We start from the raw sequence: 15815 nt of genomic DNA, 5'->3' as shown, positions 1-15815 counted from the left end.
ACTGGCAGGAAAGCAAAGCAGACCATCCCAGCCTCTGTTAAACCTCTAAGCTGTCGGCGAAGCATCATTCCTGAGACAGGCAACCCAAAGATGGAGGGAGCTACTCTCAACATTGTGGTCTTGATGGGGGCTGTTGCTCAGGTAAAACAGTAAAAGGTGCCTTCCATGACTTCTCAAATTCTACTCATGCACCTCCGGGAAGACAGGGACCGGGGCAGGACAATGCTATGCATCAAGCACTCCACAGAGAAACCAATCATCCAGATGCAAGCATTCAAGGCAGGGTGGAGGGTTCACTCAAGCCTGATGCTCATGGAGGCCCAGATATCATGGCCATCATCCCATCAACTCTACACTCTAAATTTTTTTGTTGGTTTAACTTAAAAAAGTAAGTACCTGGTTGCCTTAAAATGTTGAGTTTATTGAAGTTAAAAATTTGAGTTGATACAATGAAGGTAATTGGTTAAATAAATAGAAACTCAAAATATTATTGTATCTGAACCACATAAAAAAGTGATAATTCATGAAAATAGCACAATTTGGCATGTTTCACTGCTTCATCACAAATAAAATTACCCAAATATGCTTACATATTTTAATAAAATTTGAATAAAGGTTGTCGATTCTCAAAAATGTTCATTGTATTAACTCAAATTTTTAATTTCAATGAACTCAAATTTTTAAGGCAACCAGGTAACTTATTTTTTAAATTTTTTTTTTTACAGAGTAGGCCTAGGTCTAAAATTACCTGCACTACTCTTCCAGTAGGGTGGTGCACAGATGAGTCTTGGAAGTATCAAAAAAAAAAAAAACTTCGATGCAGCTATCGAAATCTAGTTATAATTTAGTATAACAACCCCTTATCAAATTGAAAACAAAAATAAAAAAACGTCATAAACTGTTATATGCCACTCTGGGATTTTTTATTGGTAACAAATTCAACAAGGTACACTAGGACTAGGATACAAATTAATAAATCCAATCAAAATGTAAAAGAATAAATGTAATACAAATATTTAGGTTAGTGGTGTTAGCTGGCTGGTGAGGTTTGGGGAAGTTTTCGGCTTGGCCATATTTACAAATATTAACAATAATATATATATATATATATATATATATATATATATATATATATATATATATATATATATATATATATATATATATATATATATATATTTTTTTTTTACAGCTTTCTTATTTTTTTTTACAGACTATTGTATACTGTCGAACTTCCCCATATTTCCCCATATACAACATAGAAATTTAGCTAATAGAAAACTAATTAAATACCACTCCTTATGAAAAGACAAACCCAAACATTAAACATTGTCAAGTTTTAAACTGGGCGTGATGTGATTGCTTTAAAAATAAACATAGACTCTAAAATAAATTAAAGCATATTTTGCATGTAGGCGGTGTAATTAGCCTACGTCCTGGACTCCTGGCGTAAAATAAGGCATTTTGAACTTGAAACTGTTCGAAAGAACCGAATCTCAGAAATGAGTTGAACTAACGTTAGTAGCCTATGAGTAGCCCTACGTAGTAGCCTACCTTTTTGTTTGAACTACTACTACCAAGTGAGTTGGTGACGTATGCGAAAGGGGGCGGGTCTCAGGCTGAGGAGCCATGGCTTCAATGAAAACTGAGGTAGGAGCAGAGCAACGATTCTTACATTTTAACTTTGTTAATCTGTGTTATCATGCGGTTTTTACCAGTTTTACTCAACGACTGATTGACAGACCGTTTAGGGCACATTATGCGACCGTTTGAAGCTTTGAGCGGCTATCCCGGGCAGGTTTCGTCACGAGTCTTTCAAAGAGCCCGCCTGACTGTCCGTTTCAGTGTGAAAACTCGGTGCTTTTGTGCGAGTGAGTGCGCGTGAAGCTTTGTGAAAGAAAATAATGGGGCGGCCTCCCCTTTTGCAGTGCGGCTGCTGTTGCCTGGAAACCTGAATACAGGTCGCCTTTGCTCTTTGTACACGGCAAGGTGATTGTTGTTATGCTGGTTCCAGGGCACCATCCGGCTTCAGATGCTTCTGTGTTGCTATTGTAAATAGAGCGGTAGTGCATATTGTTATATTATAGTGCATCATCCATAAGCGCATCTATTCATCCACCAGCCAAATACCTATCAGCCTGTCCCTTGTGTTTGGGAATATTTTAGCAACACCAGTAGTTTGCAGCGTATTTCATGCAGGAAGCTGTAGCTAAAGGCTACTTGGCGCTAAAAGCAGTTGTCAACATAGTGTTGTGTGTTGAAAATGAATATTCATGTAACTTACCAGTGTTTACATAAAGGAATTTAAACATTGCTTTGCTCTTTGGAAAACTGTTAACGTTATATCCCTCGTTAAAAATTCCAATTGAATTTATAATCCCTAATAATGTTCACTTTCCTACAGAATGTGTATTTCCCTCATATTCTAAAATGTTAACGTTATATAAATACCGAATAAAATACCACTTAAGACATTAAAATTACATTTTAAAAATCTTTCAGGAGTCCTATAGCTCTTGTGATATTATTTTAAATGTCCGATACAATTATTTCAATATAATATGTGTGCTGATCATATTTAAGAATCGTTTTGAGTGACTGATCTTCCTAGTATTTAAGGATTATTTCCAAATGATGATAGAAATTCCGGTGATTATGAAACTACTATTGATTTTAGTATTTATTATTTTTTTGTTTGTTTTGACAGGTTATGGGTAATGTTTTATTCATAGCAATTTGTATTCAGAAATTGTTTAGTTTTATTCAGATATTCAAAGTATTGGATAATATTGACGTTTTATATCTGTTGTCTGGAGGGTGTTCAGGTTTTTAAATAATGCTCACTATGTAGTACTAAGGAAACACATTCTCGTGTATCTTTTGGAGAGATATTTGATATTTAACTTGTTCGCCGACAGGGGGAGCCCTGAGACTGGGCCTTTTCAACATCTTCTAGTTTCTGTTGTAGAAAGATATGAGGTAAAGTGCATAAATTATACAAGGATTTGTTGGAGAAATGTTCTGCCTGACTGACACATCAAACAGATGGGCAATTGAGAGTTTCTCCTTGGAGTGTTCTTGTGTTGAATATTTAAAATTGAAAGTCAAGCAATGCTTTAATGTGAAAGTTCCATGCAGATATTATACTGTTTTTAAGCCAACACCATTGCATTTTCATTGCAGAGACATCAAAGATGCACCCATTGTTTGACTCAAGTTTCTAAATTACTTTTATTTCTTGAGCAACTGATCTGCATGGGGGGACTGGCATAAAGTCTAGGAAGATGGATAAAGCGTTAAGTGTAAATAAATAAATAAATAAAAATCGGCACTTGTGTGGCTAGGCTGATAGTGAAACCTCACACTTTGATTTTCAATTACAGGACTAGTTCACCCAAAAGTGAAAAATTGTCGTCATGTTTTTATTTATTTTGTCCATCAAATGAAAGTCAGTGGTGTCCAATGTTGTATTGACCTCAACATTCTTCAAAATATGTTAATTTGTGTTCCACAGAACACAGAAAGTCTTTAGAACGATATGAAAGTGAGGAAATGATGACAGAATGGTCATTTTTGGTGAGCTATTACAGTCTTCTGTAATTGTGTAAATAAAATGCATGGCATTAAGTCAACTTATTTAAAGGGATAGTTCAGCCAGAAATGAAAATTTGATGTTTATCTGCTTACCCCCAGGGCATCCAAGATGTAGGTGTGTTTGTTTCTTCAGTAGAACACAAATTAAGATGTTTAACTCTAACCGTTGCACTGTACCAGTACTAATGCATGTCAGATTTTAGAATATGAGACTGAGTGTAAAAAAGCATAAACATACGAATCCGTATTAAAACCTGCAGCTCTTGAAAACACATTGATGTCTTAAGACACGAAGACACGTTTTACTCTCAAAGCTTTCATACTCTAAAATGTTAACATTGACATGCATTATACGACTGCGACAGTTGGAATTAAAAACTTCATTTGTGTTCTACTGAAGTAACAAACACACATCTTGGATGACCTGGAGCTAAGCAGATAAACAAAAAAAATCTTATTTTTGGGAGAACTATCCCTTTAATCGTGCATTAGTTATACTCGATTTAATTTACAAAGCAAACTATAGAAGAAGATTAGTGTGTGTCGCGCGCACAACAAGACCTGCAACGGGGCGTGGCATCACGGGTTTAAAAGCAGTTTACCACTGGACTGCGGGACTTTCTTGTTTTTCAACCGCGGTAAGAAAAAATCCATACTGTCCCAGCCCTAGCCGTAAGTGTATTTTTACAACTGCTACATAAAATTTGTTCACGTGTTTATCAAAAACGATTTGACAAATCAACTTGAATTCCATAACTTTTTGTCGGCATGGTCTGAAGATGTTCTGGTTCAATTTTCGTGTAAATCGGACCAACGGCCTAGGAAGACTTTGGAAAAGTAGGTTTTCGGTTAATTCAAAATGGCTGGAAAATGTATGTCATAGAGTGCAATCAAATCAGCTTGAGACAAGGAATCAGAAGAAAGCAGAGGAAATAATATATTATTTTGTTCCTAGCCCTTATGGTTCAAAAGTTATTAGCAAAACATGACTGAAACTTTGGACAGTTGGTGGCGCTAGAGGGAATGATTTACAGACTTCAAATTTGGTGTGGTTACTATTGGGACTGGCCTCTATCAGTGAGTGTACCAAATTTCATAAGGCCATCCTTAAAAATATTCTTGTTTGCCGTAACCCGACCGACCCTGTCAATTTAGGGCCGACTCAAAAAATTTTTTTTTTTTCCTTTTAGTCCGACCGACTTGCCGGTTGTAAATTTGCATTAAGACCGACCAATTTCTTTTTTTACTCTTCAAACAACTAATACAAAAGTAATAAAATAATATGAAATATATTTTGGTAAGTATTATAAATATATAAATTGCCTGGGTCTACATACAAACGAAGGCTACGTTCTTTATTTTATAGAAAAACCCGTGACGTCATCTATGTTTACACTAAGGTTAACGGATGTCTATGCTATGGCCTGCACGTGCGTTCGTTTCGGCTCATACTCTCATTCACTGTAACGTTAGACTATTAAAGCCCTGTCGGAGATTTCGCCGCATTGTGTGACAGGAGTCAGGACCATGGACACGTTACACACACCAGGCAAGTGCACTGCAGAGGGGAGGGCTTTGGGGGTTTGAGCCCCTGCCCTTTTTGAAAATTAATCAAAAGTGCCCCTCTCAACATTCATCATTACTATATTGTGGCCAATAAAACAGAATTTGAATTATAATTAATATAACAACGTGTACAAAACAGTAACAAATGGCGGAAAGCCATGTTTATCTTGTCTCTGTCAGTCTGAAATATCGTTGTCATAACGCGTTGCTATGAGTAGCGTGTGTTTTGCTCGACCGCAGCGCGTGGTGGGAGCGGCGGCACTGGTTGTAACTTGAAAAATAATGCTTTATGTATGGTTTTGTCGATGGATACACGTGCTGGCTCCTCAGTGATATAGGCTACACTACAACAGCGATAATAAAAGAAAACCGTGGGCAAAAAGGTCTATCTTTGTAAATTGTGTTCAATGCATGCGAGTGCTGCCATATGACCAGTCATTTCGCCGTCATCACCCAGTATATTCGCCAGAAGACGCGAATGAGAACTCTGCAGTGAGAGAAGATCTGTCTCTGCGCTCGTGCAAAAGCGCGCGCACGTCTCACAGCGCGCAAATTTTGAGTTCTTCAAGTCTTGCGCTTCAACGGACAAACTCACAGAAAAAGTATATCAACATGTCGATCTTGATGAGTATCCAAGCAGACATAGTCTGATGCCTTAAGTGAACTGTATACAGTCGAGAAAGACGAGCATATCCCTGTATTAGGGGCAGTAGCCTTTACTGCTGTCTGTCAAACAAAAGATAAGGACATCACTCACTACTCTTGATTGAATAGCTTTTGTAATTTTAATAAGGATTGATCTTTAATTTAAACAGTTACATGTGCAGTTATTTTACACTTGATTCATTTATTCAATTTCTCTACCTAAAAACTAATGTTAGACCTACCTGAAAAAATCTGAAAAGCATTCTTTATTTTATTAGTATCTTTGCTCAATAGTATTTATTTGTGCTGCTGCTTGTATTTAAGTTTTTTGTTCTTATTTTCGTTATTTTTATTTGACAGTAGTTCTTTCTTTCCCTGAGCATGGCAAATAACAATAATTGATAAAATTTTTATAGCGCTTTTCTAGACACCCAAAGCGCTTTACATATAGAAGGGGGGAATCTCCTCAGCCACCACCGTGATACAAACCGAGCCGTGAGCAATTACACCCCTAGTGTAACATATGTATGGGGGTGTCACAAAATTAGAACATTTTCAAAGGGTGCCATGACTGAAAAAAGTTTGGGAAACACTGATTTAGTGAATGGCTGTGGCTCGACGGCAGGAAAAACAATCCAAACAATCACGATTTTTAAACCTTTTTCATCAGGCAGTCAAGAAGGAGGAAAGAGGGGCAGTGTCTCTTCAAAAAAACAGAGACAATACATAATATTACAAAAATAAAATAACGTCTGAAAAAAATGCTCTGCCATTGTCTGTGATGTTTGTTTACTGTAATATTTACCAGTAAAGAGTAGGTTATAGCTACTTTATTAATTGAATTCATAAAAAAAAAAAATCTTTTTAATATTCAAATGCACTAGTCTATATCACCAGATGCGTTGGTTTAGCAACAAGTGCAAGCAACTTCAGAGACACAGATAGTTGCGTGTTCTGAGTTAACACAATCGAGCGTAAAAATACGAATACATATACATATCATATACATTACATATCACTGGGAAATACTAAAACGGGAAGACAGCGGGAAAAGAGCTAAAATACCTGAGAAACCCAGAAAAAAAGGGAGGGTTGACAGCTATGAGTCAATGACAGCTAGCGGTGGTTGGAACCTTTTCTTAATGAATGCACCTGAAATTTATGCAATAAACATGTTTTTGACAAATATTTCAATTTGTTTGTGGTCTATATAGCCTGCAATTAGCCTATGCGCCTGAAGGCACGGCTTCAAGACCCAGTCAGTTTAAATTCATACCTACGTAATCACCATCACCAAAAATGTACTTTTTTTTTTTACATTAAAATTTGAAAAAAACATTTTTTACCTACCTACCGACCCTTTTTTAAAAGATTTTTACTGTTACTGCAAACCAAAATATTTTTAAGGATGGCCTAACTTCCCTGCAAGCGGTTCTATGGGCTGCCATAGACTTCAATGGCGGAATAATAATAAATAAAGATTTCATGAGATTTCAACGATTTCTAATGATCACAATTGATTTTTCTTTAACCATATTTTAAGTTACTAAATGTAAATGTAATACTAAATGATGTACACTCGTTGAACAGGCACTGAATTCCATCTTTCTGCTGCTCTGAATGAATTTTTGCCTTGTAAGATAACCTGCTTCTTCATTATTGACATTATGTGAATGCACATTTTATATTAAATATATATAATATACAAGTATATAATATTGAGAAAAATAGTATAGCAATATATGGAGTCATGAATGTTGTGGCACTGCCCTTGTTTGAGTCTGGTCAAAGAAAGACCTAGCACACATTGTAGTCAGCCTTGAAACCCTTGGTTGATTGAAAGCTATTCTTTTGCTGATGTCTGATACGTATCAAATGTAATGTATGAAGCTTTCGAGGAATCTATTTAGATAAAATTTGATTGAAACTTGACTGATGTTTTAAACTAGAAACACCTGTCCATATTTCTTTCATTTAGCCACTCATTTCTTAAGTCACTGCTTGAAAAGGGTTACATTCAGTGATGTCTAGATTTATAGAAGTCTTGTTCCTGTTTTAGTGATTGATTGAGATGGAAGTTGAACTCTTTGGCCTGTTGGAATGTGATATGTTTGGTGCAAACTTGAAAGCTGTACGTTTGACTGCCGGCAGCCAACCAACTGCCAACTGTAATGTTGTCTGAGAGTCAGCAGGGCCATTAACTTAGCAGGAAGTTAAGGCACTAGGGCTGTTAACATTTCCATTGTTTGACTACAATTGAGGCTACTCATTTTTTCATAATTCTGAAGCAAAATTTTGACAGTAAGTTTCAATTAATTCTTTCCATTAAAATTTTATTTTAGTTTTAGTCTAGTTTTAGCCAACTTTCATAGATGAATCTTTTGTTAAACTTGTAAAGTTGCTCAGTCAGAAGCAGTAAATGAATTTTCTCTTTTTCTTTTGTTGTTTGAATTAACATTAAGACCCGTGTCCTGTCCACCAATGCGTTTTTAGCCAGCTCTGCTGAAAACGCCTAGCTGGGAGTGCTGGAGAGCGTTTTGACAATGCAGCAGGGTTTTTTCTTCAGTTAAGACCATAGATCGTAAACAAATATGAATGACACGTCTTCACTACCTTCCACTCAAGAAAAGTGAAGCAGCCAACATCCAAATATAGCGCTGACATCTTGCGTAGATTTGGGACCGAGTCTATGTTTGTCTGGCTATCACCAGACTAAGCTTAATCTTTTATAAGACTGAAGTGAACATTGGTCTGGGGAGTCTGCTCTGTATTTTCTACTGAACAAGAGGCGTGATAAATGGGCATAGTTCAAATTACTCTGTAAGCAATTGGATAGTCCTTCAACCAATCAGACCAGAAGAGGCGTGATCAGCAGGCACCGATCTATCCTTCTCTATCCGTCTTTGTGTTAAACCTAGGGCTGGGTTTCGATTCAAATTTCAAGAATCGGTTCGATTCCGATTCTCAAGGTCTTGAATCGATTATCATTATTCAATTCGATCCGATCCGATCTTCGAGATTTAGATAAGTGTTTTTGAAGAAAGCATTTTTTCCAGCTGTTACCTGAATTAGAGGACTGTAGTTATGCAACATATTGATACTATTATTATAGACATTCAACTGCAAATTAATGGAGTATTGATGGTTGTAAAGAGCAATCCCCCTTCCAGGGTGCTCTAGTCAGCGAACGCACACTGTGGAGAGGGTGCGCGCTGTCATGACAAGGCAGCCATTACAACTTCCTTGGCAGTAAGAGAGCGCTGCAGGAAGAATGGCTGTGACGTAAGCCGTGTTCTCGACATATCCAGCAGCCCAAGTTCCCTCGTCTAACAGTATTCTCCGTCCACGGCGGTTCTTACTGCGGTGGAACAAGAGAAGAGAAAGAGTGAGGAAAACTAGGTCTGTCCGCGGCGCTTCTTCAGCACGGCGTAGTGAAGAGAGCTTCGGCTTGAGTTTGTTTATCTACCCTAGTATTCTCTGTCCGCTGCGTTTCTGGAGTTTTCAAAGCTGCCATGTTCATTGTTTTAATGTCCTTCTACCTCGCGCGCATGCGTGAATTCAATGACGCGGCAAATTAAAATTCATGGGGAAAATGTAGGCCTATTACTAAATCGATCCTCTGAGTTACAGATTGATCTTTAGAAATTAATATGAAAATCGATTCAGAATTGGTGAATCGATTTTTTTTCATCACAGCCCTAGTTAAACCCGCCAATAGCGCCAGGTGGCTAAGTCAGTCTTTGATTGGTTTCCACAAAAGTGTGACAGAAGCAGGATAAATGAATGTACAGGTTTCCAGCCTGAGCTGAAGGAGGAAATCAAATCGCCGACAGACCAGGCTGGGTTTACCCAGTCTACCCTGGAGAAGGGCTGTCAATGAATATTCTAAATTCGAATATATATTTGAATAATTTTAAATAAACTAATTTCGAAGGTGAAAATTAATATTCGAATTTTAAAAAAAAGTTGGGGAAAAAACGCCCGCGGTAGTAGAGGCGTGGCTGTCTGCTTTGTGAGTGGGCGTGCTTGCGCGCCTGAGGGTTCAGGGACAGGTTACAGGAGTCACACTCCCAGGCTCAGCGTCAATGCTGAAAGTTGAAAGTCCGTCTTGCATGGAAGATGGCAGAAATTGCAGAGCCCAACTTGACCGCAGCAGAGAAAGCGATTTTAACCCTCCAAAATCTAAAAAGCCATGTCTGGAAGTACTTTGGATTTTAGTCGGTAGGAGGTAAAATTGTTGAGCCTTGATACAGAGCAAGACTCCAAGACCAATGTTCAATCTTAAATTGAGCTTGGTCTGGTGATAGCCAGACAATGTGACTGCAGTGGTTAAAATTTAATTTTATGAAGCAATGAGAACACTTTTTGTGCACTAAAACAAACAAAAATAACTACTTTTTCAACAATTTCATTATAGCCAGTTATTGTCAACAGTTGTAAACAGTAAAGCGTGTTCGAGTTCTACAGCAGCAGATGCTGTTCACGTGAGCAACACGCTGCGCTGATCGATAAGTGTATGATATCAAAGTACCATAACAGCGATTTGAGAGATGATACGTGATGATGCAGGAAATGCAAGCTAACTGTGTTGGAGGCTTGGAGATGTCATCTGTGGGTTGGAAAAGCAGATAGTACCAAATTGGTTGTGGCAATATCGTTATGTTGAGTAGTTGAGGCAAAGCACTGAAATAATTTTTTTATCAAAACATCGAAATTACCCGAAAAATGCATCTAAACATTGAAATTGAAAATGGAAAATTTCATTAATTTAATCTGACCTGTTTTAAAGGGGTGATGAATTGAGAAATCAACTTTCCCTTGAGCTTTTTATATATACAAGGTCATGGTAATATAAAATGATCCTGTAAGTTTCAGAGCCGAAAGCATCCTTGTTAGTCAAAGAAAAACAATCGTGTTCGCATCTTGAAGTCGTCGACTGACGAAATACCGCCTCTACAGAATAATAAGCACATGTAATTCAGTAGCCCCACCCACTGACTCTCTTGGATCACTCTAGCTAGCAGCAATAACATGCTGAAGAATATGGCAAGATATTGCGCTATTTCTGGTTGTGGAAGAACATAGTCACTGCATAAGCTTCGGATCCTAATATTAGGAATGTGTGGTTGAACTTTATTTTTAATGAAGTCCCAGCTGACGTGTAGCCTGACAAGCCAGACCCACATCAAGATGTTTGGTCTGAAAACTCACCATTGACAGGGCTCAATCCGAGGGGTGGGATAAACGGTTGTCTTTCAAACTCCCTCTGCACGCAATTGGATAGCGCTACATCCGACCAGAGCAATGAAGGTGAAGCGGAGCTAGTTGAAGCTAGTAAACATGTGAAGATTAAACTTTCGCCGTATCTGGTCGGCAAAACTGCGAACACATCTTCCCTTTTTAAGAAATACTTCAGTGCCGTTGTGTGTTCTTTTCTCAAAGAAAAGCTTAACTCTAAAGCCGAGAGACCAGCGAAAAGACGAGCGAAAGACCGCCCTTTCGCCAGCTTCTGTGTTTGTTAGTAGCACACAAGCGCAGCTCAACCGTCATTATGTTAAGCCCGTCCACTAACTCTATACACAATGTGATTGGCATGACTAGAGAGAGATTGGTTTTTACAGTTCAGAAGTGTATTGAGAGTTTCTAGACGACAGTTGCGGCAGATTAGATTTGCTGCCTCAAGGGTGCGTCTAGATTTCTAGGTTAGCTGACGTGGTGAAGACAGTGGTGTTCACTTAATTTTACCACGGAATTGTTTGTAGACAAATCTCACAGTGCTATTCGTCTATATTGGATCCGACAGGAGGAATGGTGTAACACACTTAATGTGAGTAAAACATGTTTTTTATATGTAATAGTATTGCATTGTTATAGATGTAGACATTGTTTTTATTTGCTTGCATGTGTACGTGTCTAACAAAACATATCTTTAGCATGCTGGACATGTATGGGCAGGGCTAGCAAAGCTAACAAAACGGAAGCCAGTCGGCAGGCCGATAAATCTCATAATATTCCTTTCTTGTTCTGCTATTCTCTCTATCTCTCTTGACTTGACATTTGAAGTGCGTGTGGTTCGCGCTTATATCGAACGATCGTGCGGGCTATGTAATGAAAACATAATAGTCCAATCAATCGCGGGTGGATGAGAAATAAATAATTGTGTTTGTTTGATAAAGACATACTTGAATCGTTCCCATTGTCGCTTTTGAAACAACTCCTCCCTCATGAAATGAACTGACAGGGGCATAGATATGACAGGAGCTGAAGCTCATTTAAATATTCAAATCTTATCCAATCCTAGTCGTGGGCGTTTGCTTCCAAGTCTCCAGTGCGGCATGCCCATCAAAACCCAACGTTCAGAAGACAGCCTCAAAACCAGTGTAGAAAATAGCCTATTACTTATTAGTTATGATGTTTTTGAATGTAAAAACCACACAAACTTTATGTAGTTTTTTGTTAGTTTTATCAAGTGAAATTTATGTGAAGTAAAATCAGAGCAGCTTTGGAGATTAAGTTCATGTGGAGCATCCTCAGGAAGGCTAATGATTAATCGGCAATTGTCGATACAAATTTGAATCAATAAAACTTATCAATGGTTGGTTAATCAAGATGATCATTAGAGTGCATAGTAAGCTGTAGTTACGTATTCTAAATGTATTAACAGAAGGGGTATAACAGTACAATGACACGATATAAATCGCGATACTGAACTCACGATACAATATTTCAATATTCCCCATTGCATCATACATTATATTCAGCATTATGTAGTCGGTTAATGTAGTAGTGTCACTGAAACTAAACGTTCATTTTTTCCCCCACACGCATTACTCATGCTTTCAGTACAGGCAGCATTAATGTCCCGCCTCTCCCACTATTAATGCACTATACATTGCTGCTTTACGCTTTGACTTTGAAGAGTGCCATTCCAGCATGTGCGCTTCAGATGATTAATGCAATCAGATTTTTAATTGCAAGAAAGCATGTCAAAATGACTGTCTAAACTTTAAATGTTCAGCTCATTAAAAAAAATAGTTTTCTCATGTTGTTTTCGTGAGTCTCACAATCATTTGAACCTCCATGTTTACTACATTATTCGTATCGTGGTAAATCTGTTCATCATAAAGCCACTGTATCTCTTCAGAAGACTTTGATTTGGATTAGACAGTCCATTGTGATGCCTTTATGACATTTATTAGATGGAAGTTAGTTTAGAAGTTAAACGAAACAACATGAGGGTAAGTAGCCTACATGATAACAGAATTTACATTTTTGGGTGAATTATACCTTATAAATACATACAGTTTAGCCTTGTATAAAACAACTCTATATTGCGATTCATATCGTTTACATCAACAATACATATTGTCGCATTTTTATATTGCGATATATCAATTAACTATATATCGTTACATCCCTTATTAATAGGTCTGTTTGATTGAAGCGGCACTGTGCAGGTCGATCGTTGTATGACCTCAAAGTATCGGAAGAGCAATTCCAAAATATATGGAGCTTTCTGCTCACTAATCGTGGCATTTTGATATCATGCATGCACGTACCGGTCAGTGCAGCACTGACTTAAGTCGAACAAACCTAGGGCCAGATTTACTAAACAGGGCAAACTAGCGAGAGGGCCTAATTCCAAAAAAGTGCAGATGGGATAATTTCTATAATGACCAATGCAATCTACCTGTTAGCGTCTGGCACAAACACTACTAAATTGACAAGCGCAAACCAGCGCTCAATCCGAGGGGCGGGATAAACGGTTGTCTTTCAAACTCCCTCTGCACGCGATAGGATAGCGCTACAACCAACCAGAGCAACGAAGGTGAAGCTCGTTTATAGATTAAACATTCGTCATATCCGGTCAGTAAAACTCTGAACTAGGGATGCACGATATTATCGGCACGACATCGGAATCGGCCGATAAACGCTTAAAATATAAAAATCGGCATCGGCCGATATGAAAACATTATGCCGATATGCCTTGCCGATATGATAACGTGTTGATATGCGCCTGCAATAACTCTCGTGTGCAAGGAGTGCTACAGCGATAAGACCATGTCAGCACTGCTGTCATTCTTCAAGTGAAAACAAGAAAATACATTGCATGTACAGTGATTTTATATTGACTGTTTTTAAATGCTGCCTTGAATTTCTGAATGCACGTACAGAAGGATGTGACCGTCAGCAGCAGATTTGCCACGTTTTCACAACAAAACGAACCCAAAACAAGCCCAATCGCGTCTCCCCACTCTCTAGCGCGTGCGGCAGCCTCCACAGCAGCAGAAGCTCCTCCAGGTCCTAGTGCCCTCCAGCTAGACCGCTATATATTTATACATGTAGTGGGGGCGCTGTTGTTACAATAATACAATGAAAAGTAGAATACACAAATAAATTGAAGTTACTTCTTGTTCTGAATAAACAAATCAGTAATGATGTCATAAATCACAAGCATGACACTTGTAAATTAAATACTTTTATATACAGCGTATTAATCTGTAATAAAACTTTACGAAATGGATGATGAAAAATAATCCAAGGAGCTCTACAATAATTGTAGAATTAAAAGACAGCATCAATGGATGTCATGCCACCCCCACTTCATGTGCACAAACGTTAAATCCAAAAATACAATATTTAGGTTACAGCTGCATCTGGGGTGAAAAATTACTGACTTTATTATTGTTATTTTCAGAGCTTTTAATATACTCTTATCATAAAAAGAACTTTATTAACATTTATTTATCTTCAACAAGAATCCTTTTAGTAAGGATACCTCAGAAATCTGAAACCAGAATGAAAAAAAATAGTTTTTGCTCAAAATGGTGTTGTTTCCAAACAAAGCGAAAAAATAAACACATATCGGCATCGGCATCGGCCAAAATGAGCTGAAAAATATCGGCATATCGGATATTGGCAAAAATCCCTTCTTCCCTTCTTGACACATCTTCCCTTTTTAAGAATGACTTCAGTGCCGTTCTTTGTTCTTTTCTCAGAGAAAAGCTTAACTCCAAGTCTTCCAGAGTTGCGGTCAAAGCGGATTCGAAAGACCGCCGTTCGCCAGTTTCTGTGTTAAGTAGAAGCACGCAAACGCAACTCGGCCGTCGTCATTATGGCCCCACCCACCGTCTCTATACATGATGTGATTGGCCCGGCAAGAGTTAGGAGAATACAGCTCAGAAGGGTATTGAGAGTTGCTAGACGACACTCGCGGGCAGATTAGATTTGCTGCCGCTAGGCTAGGGTGCGTCTAGATTTCTTGGCAAGGTTTGCGCTTAAGGGCTGGGCAAAAAAATAGATTTTTCAATTAATCGTTTTTTAAAATGTGGTTGATTCAAAATCGATTCTCAAAGGCTACGAATCGATTTTTACTATTTATTGCTGCAAACATTGAACCTAAGATTAATGTAAATCTAGTCTTCTCCACTAGATGTCACCCTCTTATTTGCCTTGCACCACTCGATGTTACAAAGGAGGGGCACCTTTCATTCATTCATTCAGTGTTTAAATGGCGGCTTCAGGTGCGTTGTGGACGTTGATGCCACCATCACATAAAAATTTAGAGGTATGGAAGCATTTTAGATTTTGGAAGCAAGACGATGACCGTGTGGACAAGAACAAAGCAGAATAGTGCTATAGTAATACTACAAATCTGCGCAAACATTTGGCGAGACATCACCCAGACGTGCAAGTCACAACACCCCCACAGCTGAGCACACAACCGAAGATTTAAAATGCATTCACAAAGCATTTCCTCACAATTCACTGTTCTTAAATATAATATATTAAATATAAATATAGTATTTGTATTAAACCGTTGAATTGGGAATCGAATCAAAATCAAATCAAGAATCAAAATCAAATCGATTTGAGAACGTGCGAGTCGAAATCGAATCGAATCGGAAAATCTGAATCGATACCCACCCTATTTGCGCTGGAAGCTGTTAGTAAATCTGGCCCCTAATTTATTCAAGCCATGCAAAAAATTTGGTAGGATTGGTGTTTAT

General features: G+C 38.0%; 1 protein-coding gene across 1 annotated transcript in view; it reads left to right on the top strand.

Annotated features, from left to right (window-relative positions):
- Positions 1-1582: 1582 nt before the first annotated feature.
- Positions 1583-15815, top strand: part of ehmt1b (euchromatic histone-lysine N-methyltransferase 1b) — a 40460-nt gene continuing 26227 nt past the window's right edge. Inside the window, exon 1 of the mRNA XM_067422722.1 lies at positions 1583-1650. Coding sequence (XP_067278823.1) covers positions 1630-1650 — 21 coding nt within the window. The 5' untranslated portion in view covers positions 1583-1629. The remainder of the gene's footprint in view (positions 1651-15815) is intronic.

The sequence above is a fragment of the Pseudorasbora parva genome, chromosome 18, assembly GCF_024679245.1.
Source record: "Pseudorasbora parva isolate DD20220531a chromosome 18, ASM2467924v1, whole genome shotgun sequence".
Taxonomy (NCBI): Eukaryota; Metazoa; Chordata; class Actinopteri; order Cypriniformes; family Gobionidae; genus Pseudorasbora; species Pseudorasbora parva.
This window is presented reverse-complemented; position numbering and strand designations above follow the sequence as displayed.